At 45.0% G+C, this 25,705-nt stretch overlaps 1 protein-coding gene across 3 annotated transcripts in view; it reads left to right on the top strand.

Moving 5' to 3' along the window:
- LOC126542407 (uncharacterized) overlaps window positions 1–25,705 on the top strand; it is a 42,648-nt gene that overhangs the window by 4,466 nt on the left and 12,477 nt on the right. For all 3 annotated transcript variants that reach the window (XM_050189466.3, XM_055077229.2, XM_055077230.2), the window contains exons 3-6: window positions 3,791–3,916; window positions 7,072–7,715; window positions 14,200–14,524; window positions 18,137–18,226. In XM_050189466.3, the coding sequence (XP_050045423.1) occupies window positions 3,791–3,916; window positions 7,072–7,715; window positions 14,200–14,524; window positions 18,137–18,226 (1,185 nt within the window). The remainder of the gene's footprint in view (window positions 1–3,790; window positions 3,917–7,071; window positions 7,716–14,199; window positions 14,525–18,136; window positions 18,227–25,705) is intronic.

Below are 25,705 nucleotides of genomic sequence, written 5' to 3'. Positions count from 1 at the left end.
TATTGGACTTAAAGAATTTTGCACTTTTCATTTTGCAGACAACTAGCTCTCGTTCTGCAACGCCCAAGATCTTTTGTTACCCGAGGTCAGCAACATTTGAACCCCGATCGTTGTTGTCATCATTGCCATTGTCAGACTTAGTTGCAAGAAGTATTTCAGTTCTGTGTGCCTTGTCGCCGGAACGCGTTGGCTCTGCTATTTTAGATTAATTGTTTTGGTTCCGACGATCAGGTGGCCTTTCAGGCCTTCCCTGATCTTTTATTACCCGAGGTCAGCAACATTTGAACCCCGATCATTGTTGTCATCATTGCCATTGTCAGACTTACTAAAGGTGTCTTGGGTGGCCTTTCAGGCCTTCCCTTAAGTGGTCCTGTACAATCTTTTCTAATTGTTTCTGCAGTTACCTCCAGGCAGCCATATATGTATGCCACTGCTGCCAACATAATGGTTTTTTTCCCTAGGTCTAGGGATTATCAGCATTGTCTACAGGGGAAGGAAATGTCTTTGGAATCTGGGGAATTTTGAAAACTCCTTATCAGCAAAGGTTATTGACTTCATTTCAAGTTGCCTTATGAAGTGCATCCATTGAAAATGTGGCTTGATGCAAGGCACATTGGCATTACTAAAACCCTCTGGTGTTAACCTGGCCTGTCTGCACAGCTTCTGTCTGCAGCCTGTGCTGTTGCAGTTTTTCATTGAAGCCAAAAGCCAAACCCTTGCAAAATTTACATCAAAGAACTGGCATATGGAAAGGCATGGCCGCTTGGAGTGAGAAAGATTATGTGCTGGCCATACTCCACTGTCTGCTGCCCATATTGTGTTAAAGCATGTTTTATTGGACATCCATTCTGAAGACTCGAGCATCTAATGAAGTCAAAATGATAGACCTTTGGTGCTTGCTGTGTGGCTGAGTTACTGTTCCTTTCAATTCCAAAGCTTTAGGGGATGAGGTAAAAATTTACCTAAAGGGGATCTTACTAACATTTGCTCAAATAAAACAATGCACTAGAGAGTTTTATGTGTGCACAGTGCATAGGGCACCAAATTATGCATGGCTATGTTTTCAACCTAAGACAATACATAGGGCTGTGAAGGTATCTGAAAAAAATTATTTTAACCTTGCCAGGTCAATTTTAACCTTGCCACTCAAAAGACAAATTTCTCCAAATGTCTTAAATATTCGTGTTACATCTTTATGCAAGAGAACTGAATTTATTGAACTGCCTTGTCCATCTCATCTCACTTTTTGATTAAAACAGGACAACTATGTTGATTTTTATAAGACATGGGATTCCACTACGTCCAGGCTAGATTCCACTGTTGCCCGATCTATAGGGCACACATCCTCCTTTTTACTGTGTCGACGCTGCTGTCCTCACAACATTGTGATCTGCCCCACTTTGGCACCTCTCATAGACATAAAGCTGGAATATAAGGTGGCACACACCTGCATTTCTCTGCATAGAAAAGTGCAGGCACCAATACCGTATTCTGCAGTGAAACTGACAATCTGACAATATTGTTTGGCTCAGTTCCTAAGAGGATGCCAGGTTGCAGGTGCTGTGAAATGATTGGTGTCAGCTTGTCACAGTAGGTGTGTTTTCTCACGAGCTCTGGCCACAGGCTCACACCATGAAAACTGAACACTCTCATGTAGTGCACACACTGATTAGGGTACGTGGCAAGCATGCGTGAATTTAGTTGCTTCAATATAGCCGTATTTGTAGTGAGGGTGAAGAACCGAACACCGTGAAAAGTGCGAGTTAACGACTCTAGATTCTTATTGGGCGACTTTGTGCCCAGAAAGGCAATCATCACTCGAATCACAACACTATTAGGTTGCCAAACCTGATAGCACGAATTGAGTTAGTTGCTATTTATATATTTCTCACTATATATTCCAGATTAATTACTTGTGCTCACGTACATTCCAGAATGTACAATTGCGTTCATTATGAGCTGCAACACGCAACCACTTTGGCACGCGCTTTCGCATTGCAGCTCATATTGAATGCCGCTGTACAACACTACTTACATTGCAAGTGCAGCCTGATTGGACAATGCTGTAAAGCAGTGATTTGTGCTTGTTGGTAAGACGTTGTAGGACACAGCGCCTGTGTGTGTCACGTCTCCTTTTCGTCCTTGTCTTTTTCACACGCTATAAGCCTCACGCTGATTGGACAAGTTCCTTTTGCTTTACAAATTGGCAACAACATTAAAGAAATTTTGTATACATGAAGTATGTCTTGCACTGAGAGCTAACTTGATATCAGTGATAATCTGGGTGGAAATTGGTCACGGCATAAAGTGCAACAATGTGTGCCTGGCAATATGCTCCCTAAGCTCTGCATTTGGCTATTTGAAAACCTGCCATAGAAATTCTCAAGGTGAAACTATAAACTGTAACTGTACCAGATAGCAAACTTAAAGCACACATTTGTTTAGGACTCCACGTGCTACTGTACTCCTTCATTAACTATAGTCAGGTACAACTTTAGAAAAAAGGGGCGTTTACTCCTCCAAGGCGAAAGCACATGAGCCTCCACCAATGGGTACGCACTCTAAACTGATGTCATGAACCAGACAGCCAGTGACCCCGCTGACAAAAAAATGGCCGCCCGCACTTTGAAGCGGGCTGAGTTTCGTCAGTCGTGTGCATCTGGCCCTCGTCAGAGTGAATCCCCAAACTGTTTGTGGTGGTCTATCATGACAGAAATATTATTGTGAGCTTATGATGCACCGTTTGGGCTGCGTGCGTTTATTCTGAGCCGTGATCCAGCAAAGAAAGATTGCAGCGTATATCACTGACGCTGCGCTACGCGTCGTCTGGAAACAGGATCCTGTGGTGACACACTGCTACAAACAAACATCCTGCATGTTTGTTCCAGAGTGTAGTAGTAGTAAATGTGCCGTGTACATGTAAACCAGCGCTAAAGCTATGCAGAGCTCCTCTTTCTACATTTATCCCTTGCAGTGAAGCTAAAAAGCAGATGACGCGCAGCATATTAAAAGGCATGGGGTGATTTTTCTCTTGCAATCTGGCATGTGCTGTAGCATTCCAATCACGAGAGCTCTACCAAACCAGACATAAAATACAAGTCTTTATTTGTGCCAAATTTCGTGCTTTAGAAGCATGGTTTTCTGAGTGGGACTATTTTAGTCACGGAGGCAAACGGCTGTTGCACTTCGGTCATCTGTGCGGGGCCTCTCCCCCCTCTCCCTGTCTTCTAAGGTTGCACCTGACTATACACAATACCACTTGTCCCTTTCTCGTTTGGCATTGCTGTCAAGGGAATCTGGTCACTTCATCATAGAGCTCCTCTTGGATACTTATGCAACATTTTACAGCAGAGTTGTTAAAAAGGTAGTTTTCTGTTTTTATGCGGTGAAAGCCAGTGTGCAATAATGTGTAGGTATCAGCCAGCAACATAACCTGCATCAGAGTCCTGAATTGCTGCTTTGAAACGGAACTATCTAATAATTCTAAAATAGAAGTTACCTTGTGTACACTTTACTGAAATAGACAACAGCTTATTTGCTGCATTTTCTTGAAGAGTAATTCGTAATTATGTTTCCTTGCCTTGTGTTTTACTGGCCCCATGTTGGAGGTCAGCAACACAGCTTGCACGGGAGCCCTGTAGGAGTATGACCAGAGTGTTGCATTGCTAAGAACAGCCACCAAATAGAACCCTAGCACTTAGAACTCATTTATACAGCTTCACTGTCTGATGTATCGGTTGCTTAGATTGTTGTACACGTTCGAAGCATTTTTGTTGTGTTTCTACCATAGGTACGAAAAAGGGAGGCTCCTCGGCATCATCAAACAGCTCTGGAAAGCTGGCTGCTCCTCCTGGGTTGGCAGGGCTGTTTGCTGGAGGCATGCCAAGGTTACGACCCACGGGAAGTGCAGTGTCTGGTGAGTCCATTTGTTAGTTTGGCAGTGGTTCTGTGATACTGCCCTGATGTGCAGGGATTCACATTTCTTGCACTCATATTCTTTTTCCTGAGTTGAAATTGTGTTTTCTGCACCTGATATTTATTTATTTTGTAAAGGGAATTATTACTAGTAATCATAGTTAGGAAGGCAGTGCAGCAACAACAGTCTTTTTACCAACAGATCTCAATCAATCATCATGCCCTAGCAATGACAATGTTTTCAGTGCTGCTTTCATCTTCATTACAATTTATTTATTTATTTAATAACTTATTTACTTACTAGCTTACTTGAAAACACTTTACGAGTGCTACTTAGGGCATTAAGTAAAGGTTGCATAACGGAATTAATACCAGTGCAAATAAAAGAACTAGAAAGTGTGTTAGAATGAGTGTAAATAAGCAATCAGACATGACATCCAAATTACCAGCACAATTATTAAAGCAAGGCACAGCAGTACAAGGTAAATGATCTTGCTGCGTTACTGCCATTAACTCTTCCTTAAAGGCCTGTATGTTTGCACTTAACCTATTCGACTGAAAGTTCAAGAAATCAATCCATAAGTGCAAAATAACCCTACATAATGCAGAAATTTTCAGAGATACAATCTGATCCAAGATATATTCAAGGGTGTATTTTTGTCTTTGTGCCTTTCATGCTCCAATAACTTTATTGGACAGATAAAGGTTGGTTCGTAAACAAAGAAACTTGCCATGGTTGCTTAGTGGCTATGGTGTTAGGCTACTAAGCACAAGGCCGCGAAATCTAATTCCGGCCACAGCAGCCGCATTTTGATGGGGGCGAAATTGTTTGCAAGTCTTGTTTTTCATTGTGAAGTGATGGACAGTAAGGAAGTCACAAAAAAATAAAATACAAAATTGGCAGTAAGCAAAACGAGAACAAAATGAAAATGCGAGCCAATGTTTCGCCAAGTGGACTTGTCTTCTTCAAGGCCACGAAAAAGACAAGTCCACTTGTTGAAACGTTGGCTCCCGCTTTTACCATGTTCTCATTTTGCTCATTGTCTTAATTTCCGTCTCCCACCTTCCATGTGCTTTCCCGAAATTGGTAGTGCAGATTTTACTATTCACAAGAGCTTTGAAGTGCACTGCCCAGAAACCAGATGTTTTCTTTTTCTTGTACCGAAGGGCCACCACATTATTGAGTGAATAATTTACATAAGCCTTCTCAATTGTTTAGGCGTCTACAACTGTGGGAAGTATATAGAGTTAAACCTTGATATAAAGAAGTTCAATATAATGAAATTCTCGATATAAGGAAGTATTTAACTTTTCATAACCTCTTGTCCATAAAACACCATGTAATTAGAAGCTCAATATAATGAAGTGTGCTTGTATGCGATTTCAATATAACGAAATTTTGCTTCCGCAGGAAGAAATGCTGAGGCAATAAACGGGAACTTCCATGGACTCGGATGGTCAAATGATTGAATTACAAGCGCCTGCTTGCAAACGCACCTTTCAAATTGTGTGTGGCACGACAAGAGTGACCGCCGTAGTGATGCTGCGTCATGTTCCCTATAAAGCCCAAGTGCGATAAGATCCTATTGTGCCTCGCGCACTTAGTGCTTTAGGTGCGAGTGAAAGTGTGCGAGGGTGAGAAAGAAAGAAGGTGGCTTCACACACGAGTGCCGCCTACCTGCGCGAGCAAAGGGAAAGAGGGGGAGGGGAAATAGCTCGCGATAATGCGATCAAGCGTGCGCGAGGGGCGGGGGGATAAGTTCGTGCGCGTCACTATTTCTGGCGAGCCTCTGGTCGTAACTGTGCATGGCTGTAAGCACAGCTGAGTGCATACGCAGCCACGCACCCTGTTTTAGAAGTAATCTGCTGCGTGTGCAAAAAGTGGGTGTGCCGAGACGGCATGGCATCATTATTCCCGCGCATTACGTATTGAAGGTTACGTAATCTCGACTTTTGGTGACCCCTTGGAGCAAGAGGCAGACGAAGCATTCGCTCCCCATTGCCGCCGCTTTTCATGATGATGTCGTCCCAGTGCGGCCGATGCTATCAGCTACGGGGGTGGAATGCACGTGAAAGCGTGGCTGGCTTCACTTAATTCGTACCGCCTATGTGAAGATGTCGTTGACGTGGCATGAAACTGTACCATTCGTCGCCGACTCCCAAATTCATCAAAATTAATTGTTTTCTCATTCAAATTTGCTTTTTGCAATTGCCTGATAATTTGCAAAATTTTGTGGCCCCTCTTTATGTAAGAAAAATTGATCGGCGACTGTACTTGTTTACATAAAAGGTCGAGTTTCAATACAACGAAATGGCGATATAATGAAGCAAATTACCCATTTTACCTACTTCATTGTATTGACCTTTAATTGTGTTCCCTGTGGATGTCAAAGGGTTAATATGCATCAGGAGTCTGGTGCGCTTGCACAACAGCCTGCACGCTGAGAGCAAGTTGCCTAAAACTCATTCAAAGTCCAATGCTTTGTAGCACTGTCTTGCTTGCTTGCCATGTTAACTGACTGTTCTCATGGCTTCTCATAGGTCAGTGGAGACATTTGTATGCACTTAGTCCTGTTTTCAAGACCTGTTATTGCTGGCAGACTTCAGATACAATGTGCATTGGTATGAAACTAAAAATGAGAGCTACTATTGACAGGTCTTTATCAACAGAATAATGGAACATGTTGATTTTTTTATCACTAAGAAAGTTAGTAACTGCCCAGCATGGCTGTGCTTCACTGGTGCTTTAAGAACGGATAGAAAGCTGCATCTACAAAGAAACAACTACTTCGATGAAGCTGCTGCATAGCACCTAGAAATGTGGAGCACCTAGGAACGTTACTTGGTCTCTTTCATTCCTTCTGCTGTAATTGAGCCTCCATTTTGTACATACATACGGCACATTCCGTTGGTCACTTCAGAGCACTCCAATAGTGCTGTGATAGCCATCTAAAGTAATGAAGCAGCTTTATTACATGGACAAAGAATCATTATGGCTCTGTTAGCACTATAGGAACATATTTACTGTCTCAATAAAGCTTAGTTGCAGTGTTCAGTAGCTCTTGAACCTTTCCAGAAGTGCTCAGAAACGGCCAGCGTAATGTGCCATTGGCGTTCACTGTAATGTAATCCATCACGTTTGCATCTGTGATGCAGGGACAGGACAGCTACAAGCAACCAGTGCACCTTCTTCTGGACCTCGACAGCCCCTTTCTTCTTCTAGTCCTGCCTTGAGTAGCTCGCACAAGCACTCTGTACAGCCACCGCTGCCCAGCGAAACCCCACCTGTGCGCCGTGCAGCGCCCTCACCCTTCCCCGCTGACGTGAGCCCTCGTGGTCCACCTCCTGCTCCTCCCCCGTCAAGCCACAAACCCAATGTAGGTGCCGTGGCCACCGCATCAGACGCTGCCCCGGTGGCTGGCCGTAGCAGGACGGGCCCTCCGCTCCCGAGCAAGCCCCCGGGGGTGACAAGGTCCGCCTCCCAGTCGAGCCTCGGGGGAGGCGCCAAGCAGCGGCCACTGAGGGCACCCGCTGTGAAGCCCCCGCCACCTCCCAAGAGCCCTGCAGTGGTCACTACGGCAGTGACTGCCGCGGCTTCCAAGTTTGGCACCATGGGACCATCGCATCAGAGCAATCGGTTGGCGGTACCTGGCGCCGCCCCTCCCTTGGCCCGTAGGCAGAGCTTCGGTGCTCCGGACTCACGGGACGGTGATGTTCCGGGGCCCCAGCTCAAGCCAACGGGTCCTCCACCCCCTCCACGCAATGTCAGCGTGCCTAGCAATCTTCACCAGGTGCACAAGGTACTTTGCATCGTCCCTGTCTTTAGCAGTGAAGGTAGCCCTCATTTCATCTGGATTGACCCAAGTTATTTAGCCACGAGACTAGAGACTACAGACAACGTTGGTCTTTCAGACCCCCTAGGGCCCGCAATAACATCAGAAAATTGGGGCAGTCTTAAAAAAGGAATGCATGCTATTTTACTGATTCTATGTGGTCAAATAGTCACAGGCAGGTCTGAAATAGCTCTGAAGGCATGCTATTATACTTATTAAATATATTGGTGCTTGTACTGTGACAAGAGATGGCGAGTGCTCTGTGTCCTGCAACAGTGGCCTCCTTCCGCTCTTAATGTGCTTCTCCGCAATACATTGCGCATGCTTCAGCGCGTAACACTGCCGTACTGCGGCGAAGCTGACTATTGGGAACCGGCTTTATGCATTGCTTGACTCTTGCCATGCTTTCCGCACTTCGGAGCCATCGACGAGGATGACAAAGGTTGCTGTTGCTGACAGCAGCGAATTCGTTCAAAGATCAACACAGCACCGAACAGCATGAAGCTTGGTAGTGAATGTCGAAGCAGCTAGCTAGGCCTAGCATTGGCGTGGTGGTCGCTACGCCTGCTAGTTGATCGGTGTGTGAGAGCACTGGTTCAAATCTGCGAGCTAGTCAAAATGGCGGTGTTGGTGTCTTCAATCAATGTAATTTTGATACCTGCGTCCACGGCATAAAGTCCAGAAAATAGGTAAACGAAAGTTTTTAGCTTCCAAAATATACATTGGTGCTATGGGGTTAGTTGTCCAAATTATCAACCATATCCGAAAATTCGGTCATAGGCTGTATTAAACATAGTGTCACTCAGTTCAGTAATGTAGTGTGTTTAATTTGGCACGCACATTCACTTCGCCTCATCTATAGCTCAGGTTTAGCTTTGTGGCGGTAAACTCAGTCGGATTGGGTCCAGCTAGTTTGGCCAGTCATTCAATTGCTAACTTCTGAAAATACTTTGGTTTGTATCACCAAACGGCAAGAGGTTCAGAGACAGTGAGGCTTCAGCGAATACTGCCACTTTCTAAATTGTGTTATTGAGACAACTTACTAGCACAGATGTGTGGCGATCCTGCAGAAACAGCACATTTATGGGAAAACAACCTCATATGCTTTAACCTCAATTCGTTTGTCCTGTTATTTGAATATAGTGACACTAAATGACTGGCCGTTCCATATAAGTATTTGTATTGTGTTTTTCTCTTAGCTGAGACAAAAATTCGCACGACACTTAAGCTTCACCTTTTAGAGTGGAACGCGATAGCATTCAAAGACCCCTGACTGCTTCTTTTCATGCTTCCCCGCAACTGCAGCTTATGTAACCATAATGTTTACCGGGAAACACTGGCAAACGCTATGCACGAAGGCAGGCTTTCTCATAGAAATCTCCTGTTATTGTTTCGCACTTTTAATATTTCAGTCTGAGAAGAGCAAACATAAAAGATGTGCGCTGTCTGTATTTTTTTCCCATTACATTTGTTTGTGGGCTGCTGTTCTCAAAATTCCAAGGAATAACTTTGTAAGGAGTGAAAGGCAAGCTATGACCAACTTTGGTGGTTAGAAGAGTGGTTGGGCATGCCTGGTTTGGAATTTGGCATGAAATTCTTTTTGCCAAAGCGATGTCTGATGCTGGACGTTGGATTTTCTGCGACACGGGACCCTTAGCGCTATCGTGTTAAATATTGGCACTTGTCTGTAAAGGCACCGGTCTAGTGTTGGCACTCCGATGTGAATGTGTGTGAAGCGCTCAAAAGCATAGTTGTCCCATGCTGCCTTTATTACGTCATTATACCCACAATCATCATTTGTTCACATCAAGAGTCCACCAAATCCACCGATTGGTGCAGTTCCCCCGTAAGCTCCCACAAGTTCACGTCTTCTGCCACTTTTTTCCTGACCATTTCCATGACTATGAATTAAATGCATCCAGAACGGGTGTCAGCAATATGCTGAGCTGGCAATGGCATATGTCCTTGCCAAGGCTGTCAAAGAGCAAGTGCCATGTGCAGAGCCTTCGTTAAATTGAAACTGGTTTTTCAAATGCCTGATTTTTTTACCATATCATGAGAAGCCAACAAACTCTGACACCAAGGACAACATAGGGGAAATTATTTGTGCTTAATAAATGAAATAAGGTAACGATAAATTAAGGTGTGTTTGTTGGCTTCTGATGATATGACTAAAAAAATATCGGGCCCCTCGGTTAACCCCCTTTCTTCTCGTTTATTACATAACGAGGGTCTCGAATCCGGCAGCATTGATGCCTTCAGGTAGCATATGTGGGTTTATTGACCAGTTGCCTTCACCCAAAAAAGATCACGTTCTCGTGACGCCTGCAGCAAAAAAAGACGTTCCACATCCGCCACCAAGGTCTGTGAGTGGTGGCGCTGGCTAACACTCCCAGGGTTCTACTAGTACACATCACATAAATACCCAAGAAAGTGGATGGGGAAACGCCGCCGTGGTAGCTCAATTGGTAGAGCATCGCACGCGAAATGCGAAAGTTGTGGGTTCAGTTCCCACCTGCGGCAAGTTGTTTTTTCATCCAGTTTAATTTCCATTAATTTATCGTTACCTTACTTCATTTATTAAGCACAAGTAATTTCCCCTATGTTGTCCTTGATGTCAGTGTTTGTTGGCTTCTCATGATATGACTAAAAAAAAATCGGGCCCCTCGGTTAACCCCCTTCTGATTTTTTTACCAGTGTGTTTACAGTAGAACCTCATTCACACATTTTGGAAAAAGAATGCAAGAAAAACGTACTAACCGGGAAAACATGGGATCCAAAGTCAGTAAAAGATTCGGCAGACTCTACCGTAATTGACATTTACGTTACGCGAAGCGTTGCGCCAATCTGGTGCGGCCTGAGACGTGCGTTGATGTTTTTGTGGTTTCGGCATGCTTACGTTCACATTGCTTGAATTCTGCCTGGGTCAGCAGCTTCATTTGGCGAAGCATTTTGCCGGGACATGTTGATGTGCTCACTCGGCAAAAATCGTTGCGGCACGATATGCTAACACGCATTGAGCTCATGGGACCCGAGCAACCCAAGATCTTATGCGTAAATTTGGTATGGTCAGAGATGTGCGTTGACATTTTTGTGGTTTCAGCAAGCTTACATTCGTGCTCCTCCAATTCGGCATGCGCCAGCAGCTTCTTTGGACGGAGCATTTTAGCAGGTAGTTTTGATGTGCCCACTTGGCGAAAATCGGTGTGACACAAGACGCCGATGCCCATCAAGCTCGTGGGGCCTGAGCGACCCGAGACATGCATTGTCATTTTAAGATGGCAATGGGAAACCAAAACGAAATTGAGTTGGTTGGCAACACTGGAACACGATGCCACAATGCCTTCAGAGCAAAAGGTGATGCTCACTTGACACTGCCTGCATCAAGGAACAGCGGCGCGTTTGGGTTACTGCCTATTAAAAGCATGCATTATGTTTTTTCAATGCCACACGTACGTGCTGTGAAGCAGTTAAGTGAAGATGCCTATCGCAATTGGTTAGCGGTGATAACTGTTAAGGGCCAGATGCGATGATCCGTGAGCAGGTTTGCTGGTATCAGAATAGGAAACCAAGTGTGGTGGCATTTTCACGTGACATGGGCAGACAATTAGTGTGGAGAAGCTGCCATCGTGGGTTCCTACTGTTCTTGATCATGTGTGCCTCTAACCATTTCTTGTTTACACGAGATCTAGCGGCCGGAAAACGCATCATACAATTGCACTTTGGTGATATACCGAACGTTGGTGCTGAAAGATGGTGATTTCCGGGAGCTTATTCAGCAATAAAAGAATATCCAGATCCCACGTACTGTGGGAATAGATGTAAGCGAAGCTTTCTGTGCTGTTTGCGTTCATTGACGGTATTAGGCAATGATGTTGATGGCATATGACAGTCGTGATGTGATGTTAAACGTTAGCTTGCCTGCACTACTTGTGTTTGTCCATGCAGTGCACAGAACACAGATAGATGTGTCATTTATTCACTCATTCCTTTACTTAAGGGGGCGCAAATGAGGAATGCTTTCCGACGACGCATTTTCTTTCTCCCGCATCATGTTAGGTGAACTGCCACACGCGCAGAGGGGTAAGGTTAATAAGCTGTTTCCCGACTGCATCAGTACGGCATCTGGTTGTACCCATTTCCTGCCTCCTCAATCTCTACTTCCTCTCTAACATTTTCCCTACCTCCACTGTCGTTCCTGTTGCATGTGAGCATGGAGGCAAGTGTGGCAGCTCCTGCGATGCTTTTATGGGGGGGTCACGCCTAATTACGATGCCAAAAGGGCGTTGTTGCATTCCCCGGGCCTCATCAGAGGGCATTGTGGCCGCGCTCTACTGAAACATCTTTGATGTCGCCTATCTCATCTCCCGCACACCTGCTGTGAGCTCTCAACCACCCTACAATGTGGAATGCAAGGCAGCAGCAGTATTGGAAAAGAAGGAACAGGCAAAGAAAACTTCACTTTAAAATAAGTGTAACTGTACTGGGTCATTTTTTGCATTCGCATTTGTGAAAATTGACGCTGGAAAATCATACGAAACAAGATCGTATCACTGAAGTTCTACTATATTTGTACTTTCCCACGGCACCACCGCCTACTCCTAGAACCAAACGAAAATTTCAGACGCTACAGAGTGTACTGCTAAAATTTTCAGACATAATCTGTGCAAACGATTCTGCAAACATGGTGACAAGAAACGAAATTGCTGTCCTGTCAACTAGGCACCAAATAGCAACTATGGTTGCTATGGCTTGGTAGTATGGCTATAACAAAAATTTGCTGACAACTAGTGGAGTGGGTGGTGACAAGTCATCAAGGAAACCTTGCTGTGAATATGTTGGTACTAGTAGACCTCATAACACTGCGCGGGTAGCAGATATCAAGTCTGCGTTCGATCTCATGCATGTGCGAAAAATCATTTAGTGACTGTGTTCAGCAAGGACAACTTGAAATAGCACATTCTGGATGTGCATGTGCATTTTGGCAAGCGGCTTGGATTGGTTGGACTACAGCCATCAGGCCAATATGCCGATCCTGTGTGATCAGTGATTGCACGGTTGCACATTAGTGACTGTTCAGAATGCGTGCGCAACTTATTGCTGTTCCTATGCCATGCCATGTATCAGCACCCAGCAGGCTGCTCAAAATCTGCAAGCCATGAGTATTGGCAGAAGACCTGACTGCCCTTCTTCTCCTCTCCCCCCTCCCCCTTTTTTTGCCAATATCAGCAATGATGCATATAATGACTATTGTATATAAATGAAGCATTTTCGTGTTGGATGTGGCTTCATTGTAATGATATTCGACTATGTGGAAGGCATTCCAGGGGAAGTAAGAAGCTTTGATGGTTTTAAAGCTTCCTTAAATGAAAATTTGATAAAGTGACGCTTGAATCTTTCTTGTGGCAAATACAAGTGGTATGGAAGTTCCAGTTGCAGTTGAGAGTTGCAGTACGTTCCAGTTGTTGATTCTGTGCTTTCAGAGTGAAACAAGGAGAGATCTGCCGCAAGTCGTGTTGATGTAAAGTGGCTAGTGAAAAGACCTGAACCTGTTCCAAATCTATAGCGAAATTCACTGTTAGCTTTTTCGCATTTATGGAAGCATGTGTTGCTTAGTGCACCGACCCAACTGTTAGAATTGTTTACTTGCATTGTACTTAGCTCTTGTTGCTTTTCGTGGTTGAAACCTGCTGTATTTACTCATGCAAGTCCAACTGTGAAGTGAAGTACCTGTGCTCTACTTTGGAGCTCAAGAAACTTGGAAATTAAGGTTGATTGAAAGTCTCCGAGCGTCACATTATCGCACACGCCAGTGTAGGCTGAACTCATTGACACTCAGTGAAAGCGGAGAAAATGCTCTAGTGGGTCATCTCTGTAATGGTTTTGGCATAGGGAGCAGTGTCAGCAGTTAGCCTGACTTGTTTAAGAAACGTGCCCTGCATAGATTATGAAAAATATGTGTAAGTATTGGACAAGTAGGTTGTAGTTAAGACGGCAAGAGTTCACTATGGAAGGCTGGCTTTGGTGCGAAGTTTTTATAAAAAGTAGTTGAAAATTGTCAGAGCAATAGTGAACTGTATGAAATTTGGTTTTAGAATTATCTTTCTTTTTCTTCTCTGCTTGTGTTTGTGGAATTATCATTACTGGACGCTGGGAGTTGAAACTGTGTCATGCTAAGTTTCTCAACAAAAAAATTCCATTCAGTATGTGCACTGTGTAACTGAACACACATGAAAAGAAAATAGTCGCCATTTGCATGCATTAAGGTTCTGGCATTTTAAAGATTATGTTGGGTTTCTTTTATAGTGTGGAAAGCAAAGTAAATGTGTAGGTTTCGTAAGAGTTGGCACTTGCATTTGCTGTGGTGAGAGTTTTGCTCTATGCATAGGTTCTGAACTTAGTGATTGCTGTTAGTTGACGCTCCCTGGTTCTCTTCTCAATTGACCACCAGGCCCGTGCGGTCCCTCCTGCGCCCCCTGCGCGTGGTCAGGCACCTGTCGGGCGCCCACCACCTCCTCCAAGGGGCCGAGAGCCACCTCCGCTGCCAACCAGTGCGCCTCCCCCTTTGCCTAGCAGTGGGCCCCCTCCCTTGCCGACCAGCATCCCACCCCCTCTGCCTACTAGTGCACCACCTCAGCTGCCCCAAAGGGGTGCCCCTCCCCAGCCACCCCACCAGACAGCAAAGCCCACAGCCATGGTGGCCCCCACGCGGCCATCACCCACACCCCCACAGAGGAGCTCCTCGGTCAGGAACCCTGCTTCGGCCTCCTCTTCAGGTGAATGCAAAGGCTGTGCCATATTGTTTGTGGAGTTGACCACCTTATAAGTGGAGTGTCTGGAGTGTGACCACCTTATAAACTGCAATCCCTATTTTACAATTGCCATCGAAGTGTAGCACAAGTCCACCATGCCAGACCTTGCTCATTGAAGTCAAGGAAACAGCATGGAGGGACCAAAAAATTGTGTAGATCCCACTCACTGTGGAAACCAATGTTTTGTGAAGGATTTTGCAAGTAGCTGGCTATCCAGTATCGTTTGTGGTTCTGTAACGCATCACCAGCTGCACCAAATGCAAGTCTTGGCGAGCCCTCATGCATTTCTATGGGGCCAAACTTTCATTACTTTGATCCTAGATTTGGCCTTTGCCGTATGATTCGAATCTGACCAGTCAGCATACATGTGCGCAACTCCTATGGTGACCCCAGCAGCAACCCTTTTAGTGGCAGCATGTTTTGGCAGAGCTTAGGGGACAGTGAAATTGTTGAACATGATTTGTCTATCGAAAACACCTATTTTCGACCTGCCCCAGGAAAATTTTCAAGGAATAACGATAGCTCACAATGTCTGATTGTAGTATTTACTTGATTCTAATGTGCACCTTTTCTTTCCCAAGAAAATAGTTCGAAAATTGCTTGGGCGGTGCAATCAGATATCAAACCAAAATCTTTTTCACGGTGTTCATATGCTTTACCGCATAACATGATTGTATTGAAGTTAACCTGACTTGAAAAAACTGTTTGGCAGAGTTGATTTTAGGAAACCACTGGCTGCCATTGTGCAACATATTAGATCCTTGCTCATTTCTCATACTAAAAAATAGGGTGCACATCGGATACCTACTTCGTTTAGGAACTTTAATGTTATTTCTATGTTAGTTTTCTACTTTGTACATACAGAAAGCAGGCATGTTTGCTTCAGGCTGTGTTACAATTGGGCAAATACTGCCAAATGAATCGAGAGTGTGTCTTGGCGTTTTTTCTGTGTCTGGTTTAATTCAATAAATTTTGTCACTCCTATCAAGGTTGAATTAACGGAAGTTGACTGTACTTGCAATCCTCTTTGTGATTACTTTCACTGTTCATATGGCATCAGCGGCCACAGCTTCTGCGGTAGCATACTTTAGTTCAGAAATCAAATATAGTCGACTTGCATTAATGTGACCCTGTCAGGACCGACGAGTCGGTCTAAATATCAGGCGAGTTGAGCAACACAAGAGGCAGAAAAAAGAAATCCGATACACACTCATTTATTCAGCAATACAGTTAAACCTCAATATAACGAACCTCAGTACAACGAAATGCTCTATATAATGAAGTATTTAACTTTTCATAACCTCTTGTCCATAGAACACCATGTATTTAGAACCTCGATATAACAAAGTGTGTTTGTATGAGATTTCAACATAACGAAATTTTACTGCCGCCGCAAAGGAATGCTGAGACATATGCAAACTTCCACGGACGCAGATGGTCACGTGATTGAATCTCAAGCGACTGCTTGCAAATGCACCTCTCAAGTCACGCACATGCGACAAGAGCGGCTGCCAAAGTGGAGCCATGCCATGTTTCATATAAAGTACAAGTGCAATAAGATCTTGTTGCGCCTCGCACACTTGTGTGCTTTAGGCGCAACCGAAAATGTACCAGGGTGAGACAAGAAATATGGTGGCTTCACGAGTGGTGCCTCTCCACGTGAGCAAAGAGAAAGAGGAGGAGGGGAGCGAGCACGCAGTAACACAATCAAGCGGGCAGGATGCAGAGTGGGGGGGCAAGTTGATGCATGTCTCAACCATGGCTGCGCACGGCTGTAAGTGCGGCTAAGTGCATACGCAGCTGCGCACCCCGCTTTGGAGGCAATCTGCCGCGCATGCAGAGTGTCCGTGCCGAGACAACGTGGCACCATCTAAGCTGACTTACTGCGTGCTTAGTAGTGGTGGTTGCGTAGTCTCGAGTTTCGGTGACACGTTGGAGCGAGATGCAGATGAAGCATTCACTCCCCACTGCTGGCGCTTTTCCCAATAGCGTCGTCCCAGTGTGGGCAACACTGTCAACCGTAGTGGCTGAGGGCACGCGAACATGGCTGGCTTCACTTAATTCGTAGTGCCGAGAAGATATCGCCAACGTACGTGGCATGCAACTGTATCATTCATTGCCAACTCCCAAATTTATCGAAATGAATTGTTTTCTCACTCAAATTTGCTTTCTGTGATTGCCCGATAATTTAGAAAATTCTACGGCCCCTTTCCGTGTAAGAAAAATCGATCGGCGGCTGTACTTATTTGCATAAAAGGTTGAATTTCTATACAATAAAATTCCAATATAATGCAGCAAATTGCCGATTTTACTGACTTCGTTGTATTGATGTTTAGCTGTATTTGCTATAATATTAACACATCTCCAAATCACGTGTGTACCCACTTTTTATGAATTAAAAGTAGAGAACTAATGTAGAAATGACGTTAGAGCATCTAAATAACGTAGCAATCAAATGTGCACCTGATGTTTTAGCAAGAAAAACGTAGCATGCCTCTCATTCTGGCATCGAGAAAAGGAGAAAACAAATGGACAGTATAACAAACGTCTGCTTGATTACAACAGAATGGAAATTTATTTACTTAATGAAGTTAATGTCCATCTTGATCACTCTCAGACAACACTTTATCGCTTTCTACAATATGTCCTCTGCACGGTCCATAGCTCAAATTATATTCTGCATTTATCGAAGCAGCTCCACAACAATCACAAACGGAATCGTGGCCCATGCCTAGACTAACCACTACGCTAGTTTGTCCCTCAATGTGTGCAATTCTGCTGAACGCCAAGAACATGTGACATGACTTGCTGCTAGCTTAACGTGTAAAACAACTTATCGCTTAATGTGCTTTTGTAATCAGACTGAAAGCAGTTTGTTGTCATCGTGATACTATGTGAGTACTTGTGTCGCTATCCAAGGTCGCTATTTGTGATGGCAATGGCGGTGACACTGGCTAGGCTGGTCTGACGGTAGGCTGTTGCGAACGCGGTTTCGGTTTCATATCGAATTACACCACACAAGGCGAAATTCAGACGAAATTTCCTGGAAAATAAATTTGCATTAGAATCAGGTAAATACTGAATTTATTGTGAGCTACTGTTCTTGGCTAAAAATCTTTCTGGGGCAGGCTGGAAACAAACGTTTTTGATAGGAGTTGACATGTGCGATGAGGCATTGAGTGTGCCGTAAGTGCTGTCAAGACAGGGGGCTGCCACTATTGGGCTCGCCACAGGGGTCACCATTGGGGTCAGGCACGTGCGTGCTTACCAGTCAAGTTCAAATTATCTGGCAAGGGCCAATTTTGGGATCGAAACAACAAAAGTTTGGGTTGGAACAGAATGAATTAAGTGTAGTCGAATAAATGAAGGTCTACTGTTGTCTTAATTTCTTTTCTTCTTCTGTGTTTCAAGCTTCATGAGCAACTGGGCAGTCATCAACATTTCAGTGACCAGTGCTCATTTTGCTATCTGCATTAACTGGTCAAGAAACAGCATTGCACGTGCTCGATTCTAAAGGAGCTGTAGCAAACGCACTGGTTGAATATGTGCAAAACATACTTTTTCTTTTCTTTTCAGCATTTGAAAGCCGTTTCAGGTTTAATTCCATTGACCAGATTCCTGCACCTCACTATGTTGCAACAAAAGATAAAAGGTACCCTAGTAAAGGTAAGCAGACACTCTGTTTTTAACTATTATTATCTTGAGTTGCTGTGTATGGCAAGATGCTTCTCAGCAGAAAAGGTGTCGGCGCTAGAAATTGAGTATGACTGGTGTAGTTGTTTGTTGGTATTTTCTTAATGCGAAGCATTCTCTGCCTCGTTATTGGCAGTTTGTGTTAGGTTGGTAGGTTCCTGTCTCACCTCGCTTTAATAAAAAGAAAATGATGTGCGATCGATGATGGAGTCGAGCCTCTGCTGTGAAGCACAGCAGCCAGGTGTTTTAAAGCCACTAGGCTACGATCAAACGCATACTTCTATCATGCGAAATGCAGCCTGCTCTTTGAAGAACTTGGCGCGTGCACCATGTGCCACTTTCTCGTCTTTCCTCGTGACAGCTCATGCTTTAAGGCACAGTGTCAGACTGCACTATCCCTGGGACTGGCCCACTTTTCCCAGCACTTTATTCATGTGTGCCAGTTTACGCTATGTAGAAACAGTGTGACGTTCTGCCAATTTCATGATGGCCCAAGTTAACCATGTTTTAACATGTCTTTGCTGGAGTACAAATGCCATCGCCATTTCAGCATACGCCACGTGACATAGCCAAACGTACCGTATTTACTCAAATCTAGGCCGACCCCGATTCTAAGCCGACCCCTTAAAGTCCGAAGCCCCCCCAAAAATATATATATATATTACCTCGAATGTAGGCCGAACAAAGAAAGCGAGGACAGCGTTCACAAAATGCAAACTGCATTTATTGAATCTGAATGTGCCGACCTCATTCAACGTTGTCGTCACTGTGTTCCTTGTCACTGTCACCTTCAAACAGTGCACTATCTTCGGTACCGTCAAGCGCATTAGATATGCTGCACTTTTTAAAGGCGTGCACGATCAAAGTACCTGGGATGTTGTCCCACGCTGCAGCTACCCAGCCCACCAGCTGCAATAGCGATGCATGTTTGATGCGGCCCTTTGCCGTTAGCATGTGGTCTTTGTCAGTCAACCAGTCCGTGTAATATTTCCGCAGACGATCCTTGAAAGGTTTGTTGATGCAGACATCAAGTGGCTGCAACTGGCCCGTTATGCCGCCCGGTATGACAGCGAGGTCCGTGTTCGCTTGGGCGAGCGCAGCCTTTACGTTGCCGGTCAAGTGCCCATGGTAAGAGTCGATGACAAGGAGCAAGTTCTTTGTCAGAAGGGCTCCTGGACGCCGTCGCCACACAATCTTAATCCACTCTTCCATCATCGCACCTGTCATCCACCCGTTCTCATTTGCCCGCACAATGACATTTCTTGGGAAAGTTTCTCGAGCAGGCAGTGTCTTCCTTTTAAATATCATATAAGGAGGGAGTTTATGTCCATCAGCTGTGCAGCACAGCATCACAGTTGCGCGCTGCTTCTCGTAGCCCGCAGAGCGCACCTTCACCTCCTCGGAGCCCTTTTTATTCACGGTGTACGCCACTGGCATATCAAAATACACAGCCGTCTGGTCGGCGTTGCTGATTTGCCCAAGGTTGTAACCTGCCGCTTCTCTCTTTCGCAGCACGTAGCGCTGAAGAGCTATCAGCTTTTCTTCGAAATCGCTTCACAGCTTCTGGTTGATTGAAGTGCGACATCAGAGGCTGAAGCCGAAGCGCTTCATGAATTTCTGAAGCCAGCCCTGGCTGGCTTTGAAATCCTTTGGTGTTAGGCCTTGCTCCCTCAAAAGTTCCCTAGCTTTCGCTTGGAGCACTTCTGTTGTCACTGGAAGGGCAGCTGCTCTCTGCGTCCGAACAAAGTCGGCCAAAACTGTCTCCACTTCGTGGTGACAGCCTTTCTTTGGTTCACCAAATGCCATCCTCGTTGCGGCGCATGCAAAAGGCTGCTGTCATTGTCCCCTTCAATGACTGACGTTTTTCTCGTCGACGCCGAAGTCCCACCCAGCTTGAAGCTTTGACGATGCCTCTGCGGCTATCACAACTTGTCGCTTGAAAGCGGCACTGTAGTGGCATCTCCTGCTTGGTACCATCGCAATAACACCACGCCGCACACCGATATGGCCGACATGACACAGGTCAAAATGGCGACCTCGCTTGTGTACGGTTGGCTTTTGGCACGACTAGTAGCGGCTGCAATACTGACTTTTCTAGATGGCGCTAGCTATGCACCATATTTAGCAGTTTCAATGAAAAACTGGAGCTTTTCTTTAAATCCTCAAATCTAAACATAGCCTAGAGTTTGGAATATGATTATTTGAAAAAAACTATCGGCTAGATTCGAATAAGTACGGTATGTACGATTGTATAACACATAGTTGTGACTTCACAATCTGTGCTTCTCTCGCTTGCACTCGCACTACCCATCCAGAACCCAATAATCATCATGTCGTAAGCTTGTGTTGAACGGCTGGCATAGATGTCAAGCCTTTGCTGCCATACAATTGTCTTCGACATGGTCGTCATCCTGCTGCTGTCATCATACGCATGTACTCTCGCGACCTCAACTACTCAGTTTACACAAACACATTTGTTTGCCTGGTAATGGTTTGTGGAACCCCAAACAATGCTGGATAGCAAGATACTTGCAAAATGCTTTGCATAACATTGATTCCCACAGTGTGTAGGATCTGCACAATTTTTTGTATTGGCAGCATTTACGGTATGCTAAGTTCCTGGTTAATTTTTCAGGTGTGCTCAATTCGTTTTCTTGGGACACTGCCGTTATGTAATGGTGATCAGAATTTCAACTTAAGTACCATGCACTGTTGGCAGGGCATATTTTTGTTAGATAACGCCATAATTTCCATTTCTGTATCAGTCGTTCCACTTATTCGCAAGACCGATAAATTGGACATGTGTGATTATACGGACAGAAGCACGGCACTGTCACTAGCCCCATAGACTGCGCAAACTTGCCATGGCCCTCTAGATTTCAGAATCTTTGACTGGTGCCAAATCATGTGCCAAACCTCCTGACAGTGAAACTACGCAGACGGCACCTGCTCTTTACCGTCGGCACTGTATGTGTGGGAGTGATGATTGAGTCATGTGATTCATCTTTCTGTCTTTCATGTGATTCGTTCATTTTGTCTGTCATGCATATTGCCCTTACGATAACCTACCTGCCATTAAGTTGGGACAGCCCTTCTGTATTCTGGAGAAATACTGGAAAAGAAAGCTTTTTATGCAGTAAATTACTGATTACCTCATTGGTATTCACTACAAATGAGTGTCGCTAATTCATAAGTTTCAGAGGGAAAAAATCACTTGGTTCTGTTCAATGGAAATTCTATTGATAAAAAAAAAAACATTTTCCAGACGTTCGTTTACTAGAACTGGGCTGATATCAGTGCTGGCATACTGATTTAGAGTTCCCTTTATTAATGGTAAACTGCATAACTGTATAGCTTGATTTATATGTACCTAAGTTAGTGATAGCTTGCTACATTCTTGTTATGCAATTCTAGGAGTCTCGCAGTCATGTGCAGCGCCGTGTTTTCTTGCCCAAAATCTTCAAGCATTATATTTTATGAGTTTTTTTATATTCAATATTTGATTCAATATTCGTCTTTTTATTTCTTGAGTCGATTCAATATCTTATTCGAAATCTATATGTGGTATTCGCGCAACCCTAATTGTGACCACATTTTAATGTGCACCTAAACGCAAGCGCCAGCGTTTGTGCATTTCGCCCCCATCAAATTGTGGCCGCTGTTGACAGGATTGAACACACGACCTTGAGGAAAGCAGCGCAACTCCGTAGTCACTAATGGTGAATTCAAATGATGGAGTCGGAGCAGTCAACAGACTCCTCGAGCGAGTGCTTCTTTCTGGCCCAGAGCGATGCCTCCAAATCCGTGATTGGAACACAACCCATGCCGCCGAAGCACGTAGTGTGCGAGAGGAGGTGAAAGTTATCTGCCGGATTCAGGGTTACCCAGGATACGCTGCGTATTGTCGTCCACTTTCTCTATTCACTGCCAGTGTCATTTGCCAGTTGTATTAGAACTTGAGGAATCTGAATTGGAACCCTAACTGTCAAGCATCAAAAGCAATGCAGCATGCTGTAACAAGGTGTTCGTGGTGTCTGCCATTAGCACGAAAGTGACAACTACCATGGCAACACCGAGCACAGTGAGCAGGAAACAAACAAAAATGCACGCATGAAGGTGAAAACAGTCAATCACAGATATATTAAACTTGAATTTGTCATATTATTGTCTATATAACACGGTTGTGGGATCCCGTTGAAAATCCCACCCAAAGGTATAGCAATGTACTATGCGTACATCGAACTCCCATCTGCCACCACATTTGTTATATGAAATGCTGCCCTACGCCACATGCCTGTAGGTCTACTTCCTACGGAGACTCGCTGTCTTGTCGCATTGTCGGACAGAATGCTGACAAAATTGAGATGGCACTGTTTTGGCAAATGCTGTGAAACAAAGAGACATTGAATATAGAAGGCAGTACATGCCTGTCATGGGGGGAAGATGAGCAGGGTGCTTTGAGTGTTGCTCGCTCTGCATACCGATTGCTCGTGCAAACTGCGGCCGTTTTGCGATGGGAGTGTTAGCCAGCGCCACTTAAAGGGGCCATGAAACACTTCTTGAACATAGTAAGAAAATATTGCCAGTCTGTTTCTGTGAACATGTTAGCCAAATATTATTGCACTGCGTGCAGGAGGGAATTTACAATCTTGTCTCAAAAGCAGTGCAAGATCGCTTGCTCTCGCTTCTTCAGTGTCATCGTGCAGCGTCGTCACAAGCAGCTGGAACCACAAGTCTGGTTTCGTAATTCGCCCGCATCCCATACCCCTGTATGCCCTGAGGCATTTACCCTCGCCTTTAAAAAAAAACGAAAAAGAACGAAAAGAACATTTTCAGTAATACAATTATTGCTCATTTGAGTTAAACAAATGAAAAATACATATTTATGAGATTTCAAACAAAAGAAGAAGAAAAAAAAGGAAAACCATTTTCATCTTTGAACTGCCGGTCTAAACACAACAGTTGTGTGTTACTGCATCTGCTGTGCATGGCCTTCCAAGAAGAAAAGCACAACGTAGATACTGCAGCCGCCATGGGGTGCCGCCACGAGCCGTCTAACTTTCAACCTTTGGGAGGGGCCACCGAGGCCTTGCTCCCAGTGTAGCTTCCAGTGCACTGGTAGAAATGAAAAGAGACAGAAAGCCGCTGTCCAGTCCGATAACTATGTCTAACTTTGCTTGTGTTTTGAAGGATAAAAAAAAAAAGAAATTTATGGTAGGTGATTCACGAGGTGACATAAGTTAATAGTGATATCATTCTATGGATTACCAAGCAAATTCCAAGCAAGCTCTCCTCCCCCTCCCCCCTCCAAGCAAGTCAAAGTTACCGGCAAAGTGGCAGGGGGGGGGGGGGGCACTATTCCGGAACAGCACCAAAATTCAAAATGGCTACAACAAAAGTAAAAAAAAAAATGCAGAGGGCACAGATTTAAAATTCTATTTAACATGAGCTTTATTAAGCCAAAGATTTGTTAGTGCTGTTCACTCTCAAAACCACCGAAAGACTCCTCCAAGTCGGTCGCAAGAGTTAGTTCACAGCATTCCACTTGAAGTCCTTGGTCAAACGTTTAGCACTAATGAGAGTTCCGATACAACTCAAGCCCAGCTGCAGTGCACGGCTACCGACAGAAACATTGAACCGTGGCTCGGCCATGCTCGCATCGCAGCTGGCGGCACCGTAAATATCAGCATGTTTTTTTCTTTGTGTGAAATTATTGCAATGAGGGGGCAAAGCGGCAACAGCAGTAACAAAACATTGCTGCTTGAGAGCGTCGGCGGTTCATTCTGAAGTGCCGTCTGCTATAGATTTGAAGTGAACTGGAAAAGGCCTAGCGACAATATTGGTGGCGAGCAATCAGCAGCGGCGAGGTTGCTGGGACGCCAGAACATAGCTGCAATCACTCCTCTGTTGCTGAGTGGCCACGCTGCAGTGCTGCAGGGAGATCTGTACTGTGTGACAGGCAGATCTCGCTGTTTGCCAGCAAGACCGCTGTTGGCCGGCGGTCTGCGAACTGCAAACGGCATGTGGCGAGTTGCGGCATCGCTAACGAGGCGCACTTACAAGAAAATAAAAAGAGAGAGAAAAAAAATATGCAGATCCCACGCACTGTGGGAATCCATGTAAGCGATGCTTTCCTGCTAGATGCTTTGATTGACAATAATTAGCGGTGATGTTGACGGCTAATGCTTAATTTCTTCAACGTTTAGGCTAACATGAGAGTGGTGAGTTGATGTTAAATATTACCTTGCTTGCACCACTGCTGTTTGTCTGCATAGTACACAGAATACACTGGGAGAGGTGTTTGCTTGAGGCGTTGTTCTGCACGATATTTTATAACCTATGAGAGGGTTGAGCGTTGTCATTGCCTCACATGGCACATCGCATTGTGGCAGAAGTATTAAACTTTAATCGGATTATGGGGCTGTACGTGCCAAAAGCACGCTCGAATTATGAGGCACGCCGTAGTGGTGTACTCCGGATTAATTTTGACACCGTGATGTTCTTTAATGAGTCCTGAAATCTAAGTGAACGCGCGTTTTCTATTTTTCCCCTGTCAAAATGCGACTGCCGCGATTGGGGTCAAATCCACGATCTCTAGCAATGCCATAACCGCAAAGCTGACGCGGCGGGCACGGAAGTGTTGATTTGATGGTCGACTGCTTCCGTAGTGTCTTCTGGACCCTACGGTGTGCTATAATTAATGCGGCTCTGTTTCTACACACCCTGTTTAAGTTGCCCGCTTGACGTATTTGCATGGAGTTTATTTTTCAGAAATAGCAACATACTGTACGGTACCTTGAACTCAAGCTTATCCTATGTCCCCACAACCACTGTTGATAATAGCGGGGTTTCCTTGCCTTCTCACGTCACCTCCCCCCTCTCTTGTATGGGAACTGCCTCTTCTCCTCCCTCTCCTTCTCCTTTTCTCCTCTCCAGTTCTATCTGCGTCCCCTCTGGCCTGACACGTTAGTCGAAAGGGCAAAGTGCAAGCGCTGCAGTTTCTGCAATGCTTCTGAGGGTAGTCACAGGTAATTACAGCTGTCAAGCGGCTAATGTGGCAACCACCAGGGAGCTCCAGAGGGTATTGTGCGCATTTGACACAGTGGGGTGAAAACGCTCTTACTCGCCCCTGTCATCTATATACACCTGGTGCTGGACAGCAGCCTGGCAAGTTAGTAGAAAGGGAAGTGAAGTGAAGCGGAAGCGCTGAAGTTTTTGCAGTGCTTCTGAGGGTAGTCACGGATAATTACAGCTGTCAAGCGGCTAATGTGGCAACGACCAGGGAGCTCCAGAAGGTATTGTGCGCATTTGACATAGTGGGGTGAAAACGCTCTTACTCGCGCCTGTAATCTATATACACCTGGTGCTGGACAGCAGCCTGGCAGGTTAGTAGAAAGGGAAGTGATGTGAAGCAGAAGCACTGCAGTTTCTGCAATGCTTCTGAGGGTAGTC

The sequence above is a fragment of the Dermacentor andersoni genome, chromosome 2, assembly GCF_023375885.2.
Source record: "Dermacentor andersoni chromosome 2, qqDerAnde1_hic_scaffold, whole genome shotgun sequence".
In the NCBI taxonomy this organism is placed as follows: Eukaryota; Metazoa; Arthropoda; class Arachnida; order Ixodida; family Ixodidae; genus Dermacentor; species Dermacentor andersoni.
The sequence above is the reverse complement of the archived record's forward strand: the minus strand, read 5'-3'. Positions and strand labels throughout refer to the sequence as shown.